The sequence below is a fragment of the Parus major genome, chromosome 1 (genome assembly GCF_001522545.3).
Source record: "Parus major isolate Abel chromosome 1, Parus_major1.1, whole genome shotgun sequence".
Lineage (NCBI taxonomy): Eukaryota > Metazoa > Chordata > Aves > Passeriformes > Paridae > Parus > Parus major.
Genome location: NC_031768.1, coordinates 7,027,472 through 7,045,932, shown reverse-complemented (window position 1 = coordinate 7,045,932; position 18,461 = coordinate 7,027,472). Strand labels below are relative to the sequence as shown.

At 39.0% G+C, this 18,461-nt stretch overlaps 1 protein-coding gene across 9 annotated transcripts in view; it reads right to left on the bottom strand.

Annotated features, from left to right (window-relative positions):
- CASK (calcium/calmodulin dependent serine protein kinase) overlaps positions 1–18,455 on the bottom strand; it is a 190,470-nt gene extending 172,015 nt beyond the window's left edge. For all 9 annotated transcript variants that reach the window (XM_015627878.2, XM_015627887.2, XM_015627903.2 and 6 more), the window contains exon 1: positions 18,350–18,455. In XM_015627878.2, coding sequence (XP_015483364.1) covers positions 18,350–18,408 — 59 coding nt within the window. In that variant the 5' untranslated portion in view covers positions 18,409–18,455. The remainder of the gene's footprint in view (positions 1–18,349) is intronic.
- Positions 18,456–18,461: the final 6 nt, after the last annotated feature.

Here is an 18,461-nt window from a genome sequence, read left to right as displayed (position 1 = left end):
GCCCCCCCCCCCTCAAGAAAAAAAAAAAAAAAAAAAAAAAGCAAAAAAAAAACGAAAAAGTAAAACTTTTTCTTTTTTTTTTTAACTAGGCTTTAGTTTTTATATTAAATATGTAGATTTTTCACAGATTGCTACAAAAGCCCTAAACCTTGAAATCTTTCACTTACCAAACACACATAAACAATGAATCAGTCATGTATTTAAAAGCAGCTGCAGGAACTTTTAAAATTATTATATTTCCAATGTATTGTCTGTACCAATGATTGCTTTTTCATACCTTTTCCATAAAACATAATACAGTCATTCTTAGTGAGAAAACAAAGGGGTTTTTACACTTGTATGCTCTAGAACCTTTTTTCTTCTACTTTTCCACAGTCATAATTTCTTTGTATTTATCCTCCTTAGAGAAGTTTTGTATGTTGGATCTATTATGCAACTATAATCAATTTCACAGAATTCTAGGTCAGTTTTCTTTAAATATTGGCATCTATTCTCCTATTCTCCTTCTTCCTTTTCCTACAATTTTTTTTGATTTGTTAAAGCTCTCTTTATGACCTTCAATGACATTCTTCATTTTTTACCTCTACTACTTAGGATATACCTTATGTCTTTTTAGACAAGCTAAAACAGTGTTTTCTATTATTGCACAAAAGACAGTTCACCTGGAAAAATTAATAAACCAAACTGACTCTTAAAAGAAAAAAAACCAAAAAAACCCAACAAAACCCAAACCACAGAACACCAAAGCAAAAACCAGTATTCATGGGATGAACTGTACACAAACAGCCAGAAGGAGCACATCATACTTAAATGGACTGAAGTGCTCTCCCTGACAGCATGGAACAAGATGAATTAAACAACATAAGAAGCTCCAACCTGTGCACTGCAGTTTCCTTCACAGGCAAGAACACAACCTAAATCCCCCACTACCTGTAGAATTTTGTATTTTTGGGTACAGAATCACCCAGCTAGAACAGTGAAATTGTAGAGCTCCACATCTGACTTACTGCTCCAGACTGTAACTAGCAACTCTTTTCAAAACAGTCAAACACAATTAAAATTAAGGTAGACAGGAAGCTGTAAATCAGCACATAATGACACCAAAACACACAAAGTGAACCACAGTCTACAGCCAAGGCTCCACCAGGCTTCTTGAAGTAGAATTTGGGCAAAACCTTTGGTCAAAACATAGCCCTTAATCAATTTCATTTGATACACAGATGTAGATTCTTCTTTGACAAAAGCAGTGGCTGGAACTCACCAATGACTTTAGGAGGCACATTATATGACTAAAGCTAATTCTGAGGGGGGAAAAGAATGAAATGATATTTCAGAAATATAAAATTTGTTTTTTTTTTTACTGTAGAACTTCATCCCTAGAAACTGCCTATTTATTCCTATCAGGACAAAAAGCCCAATGACTAACTCAATGCCATTAAACCACAGATAAGTATCCCTTTGGCTTGTCACAGTATAAAAGCTCAAACTTTTAATTTGCTTTTATGTGTAATAACCCATAAGAGATGTGAATATGTTCCAAAAACATGTGCACTGGGGATATTTGGAAAAACATAATCATTTTATTCATCTTAAAGCAGCAACGGCAAAATACTAATTAAGATAAAACTTGGCAGCTCAGTATGAGTGATTGGTCCAAAAAAACCAAAAATGACATCTTTAGCCTGGACAGAGCAGCATGAAAGTATTTCAGCAGGTAGTTTTCTCTGAATATAGATTACTTTTTCTGATGTAAGGTATCTGACAGTGTTCAGTCATTGTTGAGACCTGAAGACAAGTCAAGGGGGGGGAAGTCCCAGAAATGGAATTAAATTCTCACAAAACATAACAGCCAGCAATAATAATAATAATAATAATAATAATAATAATAATAATAATAGACAAAAAATAAAGAGGCTTTCAGATGCTACAGTAAATGCATCAAACTGCCTCAAATTTGGGTGCAGACAAGGCTCAGTCTTGGCAATGAGAAACTGGCAAAAGACAACTGAAATATGCACTGTGACTGGTGGTGAAAGACTTCCATAGACATGGCAAGAGATGATAAATCTGACACAGCCTTCGGCAGAGATGCAGCTTCAGTACCACTACAACAAGTAGAAAAAGGTTTCAAGGCTATACCAGATGAACCTTCTCAGCTGGAGCAAGGTTGAATGCTGAAAAGAAGGATTTATGGCCAAGCAGTTTGTGTAAGACTCAGGTTTCTTTTCCCCAACATACTGAAATTTATGCCATGCACGTGCCTTAAAAATAAGCAAATGAACAAACCCAGTTTTGCCCCCACAGACAGTTATCAGCTTATTATAAAACTCTCTTGGGTAAGCTTAGGCCATATTTCAGAATTTAATGCACTAATTAAAATAAGGACTTGCAGCAGCTAAGGAAGGTTTTCTTTAATCAGTTTGTTAAAGCATTCATTTCAATTCTATCCTACCTTGCAAAAAAACAAGTCTGATTTACTCCTACCTGAAGACCCAGTGACATCTGAGAAGGAACCAGGAAGAATGGTGGTTACAATTATCGGCTTTTTCTCTCCACATTCAAGTGAGAAGCAGCTGAAGAGGTCAAAAGCTGCCACCTTAACTACCTCTACTAATGGAGATCCCATTCCTGATTCTCAATGCAGACACACACTACAGACTGAATAATCAAAGCCCCCTTTCCCATTTTTAGGTTGAAGTTCATTTGAAAAGACTAAAGCAACACTGGACACCTCTTGATTCAGATCTTGCTTCTTCCCTCTGGGTGCAGATTTGGAATGCAAAATAAATACAATCTCCTGTATAGCTTGGATCTGCTCTCTCCAAATTCCAAGAGGGTGATTCCCACCCCCAATTTATTATGGAAATCTTACTCAATACCAACTGCTATAGCCAAAACCAGATCATCTGGCCAAAACTGGAATGAAAACAATCCATGAAAAGAGTGCTATAAGGTATCCAGGAATCATTTTAGATAGTTCACAAATGTCACAGTTCAATTGTATATCCAGGGTATATATCAACTTGGGTTGAGCCACGCTTACAAGATGGATTATTTCCAACTGTTTGCTCATTTTTTCTCTTAAGGAGAAAGGACTCTCTTCATATGGCTAGGATATTCCATCTTTACAGTCTTGTCCTGCCCAAACAAGCTTTAAAACAATTGCTTTATTGTCAAGGGTTTAGTCCAAATGTGACTTCAAGGTGGAGGAATACTACTCCAAACTAAAAGCACTTTAAAAAAAAAATCAAAAGCATATTCAAAACTACTAATGAACTCCTGATCCTCCTCTACATGTTTTATTTTATTTTTTTTGATCATTCAAGAAAGGTGCTGATCTGGTTCTCAACAAATGAATTGCTACATGTGACACTCAAGGAATAGATAATTGTGTTAACTATGTGATACTCTGTGACAAACTAGATTCCAAGTACCACTAAGGCAGCATCACTTGAAAGGCTTCTTCTCCCATTAATGTTTTCCAGCACACAACAACCACATGTAATCAATCCACTGAGAAGCTGAAAATATTTGTCTGGGAGATAAAAAAAGCCCCAAACTATAATCTGTATAATCTGTGCCTTCCTTCCAAAGATTTTTTTTTGATAAACTGATTTCCTGGTTTAGCTGTTTCCATGGCTTCCATTCCTCCTCAATTCCCATCCAGGTGAAGATTCAAGTTTTAAGAGTAATCGCACTGTAGTTGGAAAACTGGCCAAAATCCCTGAAGAGAATGACTGAGTGAGAAACTTATGAAAGGGGTGAGGGGAGAAAGACACTTTTTAATTCTGGTTTTGTTTGTTTTTTTTTTCTCAGTCTAGTTTAGCCCCCACAAAAGAGCAAGAACATGGACAAAAATGACAAATAGTGGGGGAGCACATCTCAAGGGACACTGCTTGATAAGATTTATTTGGGTTATTTTAGTTATAGTTAGAATCTCTACTACAAGACACATTTTCTCAAGAACTTAAATCAAGAAACCATTTTAACCAGTAAAAGAGCATATGCTAATCAATTTTAATTAGCAACTCACCTTCAATGTAATACTGAGAAACTGAACATAACCCTTTTTTCAGTCCACTCTGAATAGCACCAAACATATATAAATACACTGAGAATTTTGGACACTGGATCATTCCAAACCAGACCATCATATTTACCTTGTTGATTACTAGCTCATTAATACTGAATAATAGCCCTTCCCAAGCTACCTGTGAAAAACAGGAGTAACATAAAACGTGCTCTACTGAGAAACAGGACTAGGGAGGACTGTGAAAACATCTGAAACTACTTGAGGTACAAAACAACAACCACAAAAACAAAAAATCCTTTCACATCAGATCTACACAGTCCACTTTCTCACTCCTACTGCATGCAGTAAGTATGTCAGGATCAACAATTTGCTCCTGATTCTGGTTATAACAACTCAGCTCCCATCCATTAAAGCAGACAAAAATATAGGTGTTTTGCATGGTCTTAACTCTAAACAAATGAAATACTTAACTAGAATTTAGTCAAATGTGATTTTGGACTTAGAACACCTCTGTGCATTTGAGCCCTTCGAAGGAACGCTGATTAAAAGATTTTGCACATCATTGAAGAACAGCATATTTTCTGAAGCTTTATAAACAACACAATTCCAAAGAGCATTTAAGTTGATAGAAGATCATATTTATGTTTGCTAAAAGTGAAGGAGAATGGGCAAAAAAATTGAAGCATTTTACCAGTCCATTTACATGTGGCTAAGTTTAAAAATAATTTCAAAAAAACCCAACCCAACATATATCATCTCTGACATACTAACAGGGTAGAATCACACAGCCATTAAAATGAGTTTACTGGTGTAACATTTTCCACAAAACATGAGCTCCTGCACAAGACATGCTTCAGACTTTGGAGACACAACTTTCTACTTTCTCTTGGAGATTTATATTTCTGGAAGTCTTTAACTTGAGCAGGTATGTAAGTAGATATGAAAGTTTTCCTGGGACTTCAGGAATTATCCTGTAAAACAACATCAGCCCAAAGTAAATAGCAAGAAAAAACAAAACAAAACAAAACAAAAAAAATTTAATCATTTTTTGAGGACCAGTCCCCATTACCTGCAAAAATCAGAGAGATAAGATAAAGTAAAAAATGTGAAAAATACAAAAAGCTTTTTTTCTAGTTAGAGCATAAAGGGAAGAGTGGAGCAGGTTTCTACTTATTAGGTATAAAACACTTGTTTTTTAAGTTTTTTATGCTGAAAAAACCTTATTTCTTCCCAGACACTGATTGGGTAGGGAAGCATGGCTGCTAAGACAAGTAGGCCAAGATCTTATTTCCCCCTGGTGAGAAGAGATCAGATAAACTTCCTTCTTCCACACATGCTCACAGGAACACAATTTAACTGCAGAGAACCACCTCTCTTCCTTGAATTCCAGGCAGAAGCACTGAAGGCACACAACTTTACTTTTTCCATGCTGCAGAGGAAAAGTTAACCTGTGAAAAGAAAGTCACTTTCCCCTACAGCTTTTACAGCTACTATGGGGAAAAAAAATAACCCAACCCTACGAATCAACAAAAAAAAGAAAAAAAAAAAAGGAAAAAACCAAGAAAAAACAAGAAAAAAAAAAAGGCACATTGAATACCTGAACTGTCATCAGGACTTTGAGGAGACAGCAACAGAACAGGTTACCCTGTACCACTCCCTCTCCAGAAAACAAACACAGGTCTCAACACTACAGTCTCAGTTGGCTGCAGATTCAAAGATAAAACTATAATGATGACACTTTTCCTTGTAACTCTGAAGAGAAACCTTTTGTTAGCTCAGGTTTCAGAAACTGAAATTGCAGCAAGCCAGTTTCCATGGAAGCACAAAATTCTGACTGACAGCCATCCTACAGTCTGCTGGGAACCCAGTGAATCTGAAGAGAACTAAAGGAGATCTCAGTCTAAGCCAGAATACACCATGTGAAACAACATATACAAGTTGTTAGGAAAAGTTGTTAGTTGATAGGAAAAGAAATGTGATCCAAAGCAGGGAAAAAAAAAAATCCAGAATGAAGCTTTGGCAGAGCTACTGAGGAGCATCACATTACAAAAGAAATGCTAAAAGGATGAAAACTGGCAAAGAAACATTTAAAAACCATTCAGGTGTATTGACATGCAAACTGGAAGTGAAATGCTGCTACTGAAGAGCCCAGCAAAACCCAAAACTGTTCTGTATTCAATTACTAACCAACAGAATATACCATCCTTATCAGAGTAAACACAGTAACAGGAGCATGAATAACAAATTTTAACAGCCAAAATGAGAGCAAAAAATGCAGAAGTTTGCCTATTAACTTCAGATGTATCTGAAGATGAAACAAAGAATACAAGGTATTTCTCCTCAGCAAAACTCCCTAATGCATTCTCAGAGGAAAAAAACACAGGAGACAGCTATTTTCTTCACTGATACAAGCTTTACAAAACAAATTCTTCTAACAGCAGTCATAAAATCCAGCAAAAATGTGTCTTTTTAAGAATACAGATGAAAATGCAGGACCAAATAGCAGCTCAAGATAAATTTCATCAAGAAACTAGAGATGGCAGCAAAGTCTCAAGCTAGCATCTGAGTGTAAGGGGAAAAGTTAAATGAAAAGGAAAGTTCTGAGTAACTCTTACAGCTTTGTCCAAACGGTAAACATTTCAAGTTGGTTTTTCATTTTTTTTTCTTTTTCAAACACTGACAGAAAAAAGGAAACCTATCAGTAAGGACAGCTACAAACCACTGTAAGGCTCTATTTTTAAATGCAAAAACTTCACAGATCATTTTTTAGCACATATGAGAAAAAGAATTTTTAAGCAGCTTTCAGCAAAACACAAGTTTAAATTCTAACATGCATCAATATTCTCACAAGTCACAGATTTCTGAATGTGCCAGCCATATAGCTGAAACCACATTTCAGGAAGGTATTACTCTTACACTTGTCCTTGTCTTTGCAACTGTAACAAATACTGAGAAGCTGGATATAGCCTGGGTTTGGAGAAGAGAATTTCCCACATAAGTTCTATGGAATGCTTTAAATTTTAAAAAAAAACATTAGCAATATGAGAAACTAAGTCCCATTCTGAAATACAACAAACATTCAGGGAAAGAATCACAAAAGTTTCACAGAGTGACCTCACCCTTCTGCTTAACTGCATCCCTGAGAATAATTTCAGATTATGCCTCTGAGTTTGCTGTTTAAGACCACACCGAAGGGATACTGGATATTGAAAAGCATCATCTCTAGAGACATTGTAACTCACCAGCATGGAGAATACCCAAACCAACAGTTTTGCTGTGGATTTTGGCTAGCTACTACCTGGGACGTGTTCTCAGAACTTGTCAGTCTGTGCCAGTGCAGTGATAGCTGCTACCCATCAGTGCTTGGAGCAATTCTCCCAAAATCAGCACACTGATATTAAAATCCTTCCCTAACACACAGTGCCTGTGAGTGCACCCACCAGGCTGGAAGACACGGGAAACAAAGGTATTCTTAGCACTCCCAGCTGATGTTTTATGGAATCATTTGAAAGTCACCAGATCCACTAAGAAGGGAAATTAAGCATCCATGATGGTCATCTTCACAAAGGAAAAAAAAATATTAAAAAAAAAAAAAAAAATCTGATTCCCAGTCACTATTCTGAGCAAATTTTAAGTATTTCACACAACACAAAACAACTCTACAGTCAGCAATCTATTTGAAAACATCCCTTATCAACACAGCAAACAGACAACTTGAACTTTTGAAAACTTCAAACTAAGAATCCAAGTAAGAAGACTCATCTGCAAGAGATGAGAAAGTATCCTCAGACTGTATCTCAATGGCAGCTATGAAGTTTTGAATACTTTACAATTACAAGTGCCTGCAGCTGATAAAAAAAATTGACACACTTGAGATCTAAGATTAGGGAAAGAACTTCTGATATTTTAAGCACCTTGTTTACTTTATGCTTTTAAAGATAATTGAATCTTAAGGGCTGAACATCCGAGAAACCTGGCCAACAGATAACTGCTTTTTCCAGAAAGGAAAAAGTAAGAAAAATAATCTTAATCTAATAGTTCTAACTGAGCAAAACTGTTCTGTCTGACCTTCAGTTCTGAAAGCCCCTTTTGTTCCTTTCATGTGCTGAAGGTCTGAAATTAAGATACTTGCAGAGACACACTAAGAAAGAGGTTACTTCTAGTTTGGGGCTGTAGAAAAGAAAACAGTGTTTTCTGTAAATGGAAGTTGGTACTTTTCAATCTAAACTTGATCTAGATGCACTAATACAGAACTCTTCGTAAAAAACCAAAAAAACCCAACAAAAAAAAAATAGACAGAAAGGCAAATATTTTAACTGAAACAAGTTCTTGATCAATACAATACATTTTACATTTAAGTTTAGAGCAAAACAAAATCTGAAAATAGGTAGCTCGGGAAAACTATGGTTTTGTATTTCTTGAACATTCCTAAACATGCTATCAGAACTTTTGCACACAATCACACCAGATCCAGAAGTGACAGATTTGATTTCTATAAAGATCAGAATTACTCACAAACATCAAGCACTCTTGCTGTTCAGAGTACACTCAACTGTGAACATTTGAAGGACCCAGCAAGGCACATGCACATCTGAAGAACATCTAACCATGTCAGAAGTCAATATGCTCAAAAAATTAATTCAAATAGTCAACAAATAAAAATTCCAGACTTAGTTGCCTTCCTAATTTTAATTGGCTGTGTTGCCAGTTAAAATCCTGAATGAAGTGCGGTCCTGATGTAAAGTTAGGGCTTGGTTTTAATTACAGGGAATGTCTATGTGTATAGGAAGAAAAAAAAAACAAATTAAGACCATAAAAACAACTGGGTTTTTTTTGTGCATGTGTTAATAATTGCATGCTAATTTGGAACATTTCCTTTCCCCTCAAAAAAAAAGTAAGCTGTTTCCCTTTTTTCTTGCCCTTTCCTTACAATTGTCTGCATTACTGCAGAAAGGGGTTTGGAAGCTAACTTCCTGATTACACAAAAAAAGACAAACAAAAAAACATTAAAAAAACCCTAACAAAGCATTTTATGATATGGTCTTAGCAACTCACAGTTGTCAAGAAGGAGGTGTTGCTCTCAGAGATTCTGCTGAGAAGAGGGGAGAGGTGCCTGCACACTTTATCCCTCTCCATCCCCGAGTCCCCTACCTTGAGCAAGCCCTGACTGCACTGTAGGTCTGGTCCAGCCAGTGCAAAGAGCAGAATAACCATCCAACAAGGATTTCTGTAGAGCACCTGGCTCTTACAGATCTGATGGATACAGCAGCTGGCACAGGGGAAGAGTGGACCACTCAGGGCATGGAAACACACAAAGAGAGCAGAATCTCTGAGAGCAACACCTCCTTCTTCCAGCAGCAGCAAACTTGATTCAGCTCCTGTAGACAAGATGCCCTCACACACTCCTCACACAGGGCACAAGGAGGATGAAGGCTACTGCTGACACATTTACACAACCCCAGCACAGCTAGAACTTGTCACATCTCTCCTTCACCAATCATGATATACTTAGAGAGGCTGCAGGATCACCAAGGTGAAGGATTTCACCTCAATTCCCTCTCTGGTTCCTGCTCTGCATGCACCCAGACCAGTGCTGAGCAGACAGGTCTCTCCTCTAAACCCATCCAAACTCAACCTATCTCCTGCTGCTGCATTTAAGCTCAACCCTGGGAAAAAAAAGAGCTCCACAAAGCTCTTTTCTAGGAAAAATTACCAGTTCTGATAACTACTGATGTAGAAAAGATTCTACCACTTTATATATAATACCCTAAATTGTTTGTCATCTTCACAGGCTGCCCTCACCCCCACCTCCTCTATCATCTTCTCCTAACCAGAAGGAGGAGGGTGGAGGAGTGGTTTGAAGAAGGGAGATAAGATTACTTCACTTGCCTCTTCACTATCCCTTCCATTTACAGGTGTATTGATCCCTCTAATTGAGTGTAAATGAGTGCTTTCCCACGGTTCAGAACTGATCCCCTCTGTTCAGTATCAGGAACAACATTTGGAGCCAAAAAAAAGGAGAAAGTGTGCAGCTGACAACTCCATTTGGATTATCAGGATTTCCCTGGAGCAATGTGGAAGTAAAGCAGTAACACATTCCTTTGGCTGGCTTCTCTAAACTGGAACATCAAGGACACAGCCGAAACTTTCACTCATAGACCCTCTTCCTAAATTGAAATGGGAGAAAAAAGAAGACAGAGGAACATGCCTAAGTTGGTCAGCACAAGCAGAACTTCCTTTTAGGAGAAGTTCTTCAGTCGTTGTGTTTTGGTATTTTGGTTTTTTTTTTCTTTTGGTGGTGCCTATGTCTACTTCACCCATATAACAAGACACCTAGAAAAAGATTTCATGAAGTTCTGAATATCTTTAAGACCACTGTACCTGAGAAGCCCCAATCTCTTTACATTTAAGACTTCCTTCCTTACTCCTAGTGATCTCTGGATCAAAAATTTCCAAGAGTCAATGACCTTCCAAACTCTGATAACTGAATTTATATGAAGTCACAAGTTACCCAAGAATAATGTGTTCCCTAGAAAGGCACACTTTGAAATTCTAAGGGTTTCTTAATCTCAGCTGCAGCAGAACTGACACTTTGATAAGATAAAACTAGTTTTGCAACTTACCTTAAAGTGCTTCCAAACAACTGAACAGAACACGTTTTGAACCACTGTAAAAACCTGTACAGGACCTACACCCCAGCTCTTCTCAAAAATTTGTTCAGAGGAAAGTTTTGTACAGCTTTATTAGTTCATATATGCCAGGAACTTTACTCAGTATTAAATGCTAGGAATGACTGTTTATGTCCAAATAATCCAGAAAAGAAAATGGAGACATTAGTTAAAAATTAAAGCAGAGTTTCTGCAAACAGTGACCTGCCACTGGGTAGCCAAAGAAAGCTGAAGGAGCCAAGTAAAATCTATTCAACCAAATTCTACTTAGAATCCCAGGTGGAAGGCAAATGTTCTGAATTTCTTAAACAATGAACTTTATGAGTTTGTAAGAACTATGCATCAACTATAAATGTTTTCAGGTGCTGAAGACATGTTCTAACTACAGACTTCTGAAAACGTTAAGTCAATACAGAAATTGGCAAAATATTGACAACATGAGAATTCTGACAAATCCTAAGCCTGGAATGAAAGCACAGCCCCACTGCACCTTGAACACTGCAACAAAAGACAGAAGGTATGGACTAACTTTCTGGCTACCCCTTCTTATCCTATTCTAGAAAAAAAGGGATGAAAGTAAAAAAGCAAGGCACTTGTTAACCAAGGGACATTCAATTCTGTCCTGTGAGAATACATTAGGCAGTAGTCCTCAGTCCTTTTATTCTCAAATTTATCCTGTGAAAGTGTTTTAGTAATAGCTCTGGAAAGACTTTTGCTTCTCATACAAACTGAAGTGAAAAACAAACCCTTATTACAATGTAAAGGTCTTTTATGGTCAAGCTCCAAAAATTATTTGAACCTTATTTCACTGTTTTCACCTCCAGAAATGACACTGGTAAAAGGGAGCTTAAATACCCAGTAACACAAAGGTAACTGCAATGCCACAGTTCTGCTGTGCACTGTCCAACAAGGGCAGCATTCCTTGCACCAACAGAGCCTCCCAAGGAACACTGTAACCCATTCTGAGTGCAGCACAAGTTTGTGAAGAGAAGGTATTGGCACACAAAACACAGTTCAGTTTACAGCTATGCTGAACTCTCATATCATGCTTTAGATGCCTTACCAAGGTATCCTCTTACACACTTATCTGATGTAGACAAAGAAAAAGAAAAGTTTCTTGGGGTTCTTTAGGTGGGAATAGCTGCTTACTACACTATCTTAAGAGGTAAGTCTAATTATTTTAGCAGGTAGGGATGATAGTTCTGGCTATGCTGATAGTCATGCAGCATATTAAAATAAAAGTACTCCATTCATCAGAGTTATTTTTATCAACTCCACAATTCGGCACGAAATACCTACTTATAACAACCACTCATTTCTGGAGTCATCATTCTTTAGATGACACATTTAATATGACTACAAGTTTCTGAGAAGTGATCTTTGGAAACATCATATTGAGGTTAATAATGCTTGATTACCTTTCTCAGTAGTGACATCTGTATAAAAGATTATAAAAAAGTGCAGTGTATCAGACAGAGGGCTAAGTAGGTGAGCGGCTGTTGACATAAAATGTGTCTCTCTTCTTTCCCTAATATTTCTTTATCCTAAAGCATTTTATCTTAAGTATTATGTTTGAATTGAAATGCAGAAGATTGAATCAGGAATCACTTGGGTCCTGAAGCCTGGCCCCCATTTTTCTGAAGGCAACAAAGCTTCACACTATTTTAATAAAAAGATCAAACTCCTAACTTAGCAAATCTTCAAGTCAAGGTCACTTTTATCATCCCACAACTTTTCACAGACATCTGATCCAGAATCTCAGTAGTGAATAGGTCTAAAATCTTCAAACTTTCGGGCTGAAATTACACAGGACTAGTCTGCTCAGATTTGCTCATTTTCAGGGCTTCCTTCTCTTGGGTGTTTAAACATAAAAACATATTTGCAAAGCCCTTCCACAATCTTTCTCAGCTTGTATTTTCCCAGATCAAGTTCCTCCAAACTCCCCTCTCAAGTAAGTCTCAACTTCCCAATCACTACAGCTGTCTTGTTCACGTTGTAAGAATCACAGAATCATTTATATTGGAAAAAAAAACCAAGATCATCAACTCCAACCTCTGACTGATCACCACCCTGTCAACTCAGCCATGGATGGCACTGAGTGCCACATCCAGTCATCTCACAAACAGCTCCAGGGATGGTGACTCCTGCACCCCACTGGGCAGTTCATTCCAATGCTTAGCAAACCTTTCTGTGAAGGAATTCTTCCTCAAGAAGGATGTACACAGAATGCTGCTGGTTATCAAGACAATATTAGAAAAAGACGTGCAAATAGAGAGTAGTGATTGAAATGTTGTATTCTGCAACCAGGTTTATTCATTCTATTCTGTGTTCAGCTGCTTCTCCTAAATAGGCAAAACCTCTTAAGTAGGAACAGATCACTACCACAGCTAAAATCAATAGCAGAATAACTTAGCTAGGGATATACTCTAGCAATTATACTCTACAAATAATCAACCACTATTTTCCTGAAGCAATGCACATTATAACCTCATGCTTAAATCAAAAATTTATTGTAATCTGTTAGTCTTACATACTGTAACAGAGACAACAGCCAAGAATGTTTTATTAGCAGAGTTTCAAACAGCACTAAAAAACTCAAAAGTTAAACTAGACAAATCAGTTGCCATATCCCAAAAAAGTTCCCTTCCCACTCTTCCCTTTACAAACACTGAGTACATACTACAGTTGTTTCATATTTTCATTTGATTTGTCATTAATTACACCCATCAGTTATTTGCATTGGTTTTACAGGAAATGCAAAATCTCAACAGTGTACTAAAATAAAAGTATGTTTGAGAGTCAACAGCATTCTAATTCCTGTGAGTGAAAATGGAAGCAATAATGAAAAACAATACCACTGAAACCATCAAAATACCTCTACGTAGTTTTTTTTACCACAGTAATTACAATTATTAAACGTTTTAAGTATTTCTTAGACACTGAATCCATGAGCTCTGTTGTCCTTTTCCTGAACACTCCTAGAATGAGGCATAAATTTAAAGCACCTCCAACTCTATGTAACAGCTTAGGATGAAATTTCAACCACCACCCCTAACCTCAGTGGGCTAGAAGCCTTCAAATTTTAATGAAAAAAAAAACACCAAAACAAACCCTGTCCCATGACTTTGCATCCTCAGCTCACATCTGTGATGTTCCAGCAGTGCTGGCTGTCTGGAAGAAGGGAGAAGCGAACAATGCCTGCTGGCTCTTGCCCTTTAACTACTCTTTACTAGAGAGAAGGGCCCAAGCAGATTCATCCTATCACAGTGGAAAGAGGGATGAAAACAAAGTAAAATCCTCATGTGTGCAGTACAGAAGAGGATTAGCCTTAACCAAGTTTGCAGAGAACATCCTGAAAGCTCTGACAGCATTAGCACCAAACATCATGTTAGGCTTTGGTACTGGAAATGCCAACAACTGCACTACTACACACACAATGATGGCACATGTGGCCCACAAACTGAAGAAAAAAAATTACAGAAATGTACAGTTTAAGGACCCTTAGTATCACAGAATGGACAAGGCTGGAAAGGACATCAATGGGTCATCTGGACCCACCTCCCTGCTCAAGCAGGTTCTGGAATATCTCAAGAGAGGGCGACTCCACACCTTCACTGGACAATCAGTTCCAGTGCTCGGTCTCTGCACAGGAAAGAAATTCTTCCTCACGTTCAGGTGGATCCTCTGTACATCCATCTGCCCATTCCTCCTGTCCCAGGGCCCCACAGAGCAGAGCCTGCTCCATCCCCTGTCCCCTCCCTGCAGACACTGACACACAGGCATGAGGGCCCCTCTCAGCCCTCTCTTCTCAAGGCTGAACAGGCCCAGCTCCCTCAGCCTTTCCTCACTGAGATGCTCCAGTCCCTCCATCTTCTGTCACCCTCTGCTGGATCTGCTCCAGGAGCTCCGTGTCTCTCCTGTCCTGAGGAGCCCAGAGCTGGACACAGCACTCCAGGAGATCCTCACAGGGCTCAGCAGAGGGGCAGGATCACATCCCTGACCTGCTGGCAGTGATCTTCCTAATGCACCCCAGGATTAATGACTTCAATTGTGACCAAAGCCCTTTTGAACACAAATAAATGTCTATCATCTTTATCTCATTGTATTTACAACTTAAACATTTGGAGAAATTTTAAGCAACTTCCAGGCCTATTGTTAGAAAGGTTGGACAATCTTTATGGTTCTCCTCTAATGCTAACATAAACTGATATGGATCTTAAGAGGTACAGAAACGTAAAACCAGATACTATAAAATAAAGTCCTTGCAGGAAAAGGCTCTATCATAAAAACCATGTCTCACTCTTCTAGATTCAACACCTACTAAAGACAGGCATTCTCTCCTTGGCAGAAAGAAAACTCCTGCTATGTGTATGTGGATCTCCTATGACAAACCCAGAACAGTCTGCACCTCGGGTGAGTAGCCAAGATGTTTCAATTTTACACCTACTACGTTTTATAAACTACTCAAAGCATTTTGAATGAAAAATCTAATAAAAAATAAACAAGTACACTTAGCACTACTATCTGTGAGCTGTCAATCAAAGACATGGTCTGATCCACATAGTAACAGCCTTAAAGATTTTAGACTGTGTAATTCTCAACCAATGCACAGGGAGACTCTCTTCAAAGCCACCTGGAAGCAAGTTTTAAAACAAAAAAAAATGGCACACCTATATTTCTCATTACTATCCCTTATCCTGAGAAATGTTCCCACATTTTTGACGGCTAATAAAGAAATCCCCAATTTATTTCTTGCTGAAAAATGTTTGTGCCAGCCAAGTTGAAAAGACAATAACCTCAAACATAACATGTCTGGTTAAGTAAAAATATATGACTAATGTTACTGTCATAAATGCCATTTTAAAAAGTTCAATGAGAAATTTGGATTATTATTTCAATTTGTATTTTCATACCGCTTTCAGCAATGAAAGGTATACTGGAAATATATGCAAAGTAAGATTTCCCCTAACGTTTTTTTCTAATGAAAACATGAACTAAAATTTCTCTCTATCCCTCCTAGCCTTTTTTTCCACCCACACTCCTTAAAAATGAAAAATGCATATTTGCAGAACTTAAACACACTAAATGTCACATAATAAACAGTTTATCATTGTCATTCCCATCAATTCATTCATATACTAGTGCCCTGTAATTGTTCCTCACCAAAAGCTATTATTGCTGCATTTACTCAAAGTCGGTCTTATCAGTTTATTGTATTTAGAAGTGTTTAAAGCTTATCCTAAAGATCAGAATATGCCTCAACAAATTGGACTGTCTACTGTCAGCCAAGAAAGTATCTCCTGGTTTCCCTAGTAAACTATATGGGAACTTTGACTAAACACTCAGATATTTTACAGGCAAAGACCTCTTTCCCACACCCTTTATGAAAATATGTTTTACTACCCTAAGTGACAGTGGTAACTACTTATTTAGGAAAGATAAATTACACATTTTAGTATTTCATGTGTCCTAAATGCAAATCAGAGCCAGATGTGCTATTTCCAAGAACTAAATCACTGTAACAATCAATAACAAATCCCAGGAACACGCAGACATTTCGTGTGTGTTTCACTGAAAGATATTTGGTCAGTTGCATATGTAGCAATTTAAAGCAGATATACAGCAGCTTTCCTCAAGTTTCTTATGGACAGGAAAGCTGGTACCCAGAATCTGTAAGCTAAATAAAGATGCTGCAGCTCTGGCCCCCTGGAATTTAACTGTGCAGCATTGCAAAGCAACAGGAATACCACTCATAAATCGTACATGAAAGTTGTGTATTTATTTTAAATGTTTGGGTTTTTTTAGAGGACTGACTTGACATCTGTGTGGAAAAGCCTGAGTAATCACAACCAGCTATCAGCCCTTCACACCACCACTGCTATTTTCAGTGATACACCCTGTTTTCGCTACAGTGCTCTTGGCATCATCATGCTACTGTGATTCAATATTTATCTGTTAGATCTAGTTACATCACAACACTCTCTATACTACCTAAATCTCGTGTGGAACTTCTGCGGCTAACACCTAACCCACCGGTTTTGAGCTCTCCCTTCCAAATTCTCCAGGCACAGAACAAAAAGTCAGTGAAGATGTGCAAACATCTGGCCCCCTGTGAATCATCCATCCTCTGAAAGGGTGTGCGGTCATGCATAAGCACTGCACCTTCCTTCTAATGGCAATCGGCAGGAACAAAACCGAGCGTGAACTGCAGTGGTTAGCATAAAACCACTTGTGAAAGGAGCGTGCCAAAAATTGTCTTCAAAATACCTTTAATAACAAGAGTTTTGCTCCTACAGAAGCTACTCACCAGCATCAAGTTAAAGCAATCATATACCATTTATGATGGCAAACAAGGCCCTTGGAGCTTAATAATTTTAAAAGTTGTGTTAGGAGCAAGGTGGTAGTGTCTTTGTGAAACGACAGAACTGAGTGCTGAAACTTCTGCTGACAACAAAGCCACCTGCTATGTCCAAGACCAGCATTTCAGTATAATCCCGAGAAAAGATTAATTCTAGAATATTTTTAGCCCTGGCTTTAAAAGCAGACAGCACTCCATATACACTGAAAAGCATCGGGGTAGAGAGCGGACAAGAGAATACATGCCGGAAACACTCTCTGTTTATAATCAAAACACGGTCAATTATTCTCATAAAATCCACTGTCACAAAGAAAAACTCCAAGCACACTGAACAGTGTCACTACTAAGGCTTGCAGAACAATCTCAGCTTTGGAATCAGACACACAGAAAATTAGGCAGCCTCAGTATCACTGTTATCTTTCGTGTCCTTTTTGTAACACAGACAAAACTACAGAAAATACATGAAAGAGGACGAAGAAATAAAGAAAGGACTTCAAAACTGAGTAGTCACAGAAATATGGGGCCAGGGGAGAATGGAGTCCAGGTTTAATTCTGTATCACCATCTGATTTGGGGGAGTCTGCATTTTCTTGGTGACTCGAATTGTCATTTTCATCCAACAGCGGTAACCCGAAACAGCAGCTGGGGAACGCCAGCCACTGCCTCAACTCCCAGGTTTCACACAAGCCTCGAGCATCGGTTTAACAGCAGTTGCATAATAAGACTCAAAAGGCCAAGCACTCCTCCTGCCTTGTACATCTCCATTTCCACACGAACGAGAGTGATGGATCTGGACGAGAACCGAGCGCTACCCGAGCGCCACTACCAAGCTGGTTATCATGCAGCAGAGAGGAAAACCCAACACCTGGCGCACAAATATGCGGACACCCAGTGAATAGGTGGATCTACGGAGAGCTGTCTTCCCTTTCCCATCCCCAATAGGCAATCCTTGATGGGTGTGCCAGGAATGGGATATCGGGGGGAGGAGAAGAAAAGGGGTGGGAAGTGGTTGTCGCTTGCTGCAGCCAGGCTGAGCGATGGCGAAGTGGTTAATCATGGTGGCTGAGGAAACATGGGGTCACTTCTCCCCCTTCCGCCTCCCGTGTGATGAGGACGGTGGGCACCGGCCACGGGGGGGGACCCGGACCCCGCACGGACCCGCCGGCGGCGGCGACTCAGGTGGGTCCCGGGCGGAGCATCACCGTGCCCGGTGCGGGCGGGGGGCGCCGGGCAGCGCTCCCCCCGCCCAGCCCAGCCCAGCCCAGCCCTGCCCGCTCCCCGCCGCACTCACTTGCCGATCACCTCGCAGAGCTCGTACACGTCCTCGAACAGCACGTCGTCGTCGGCCATGGTCCGGGCGGGGGGGCTCAGCCCGAGAGGCGGCGGCCCCGGGGACGCCCGGC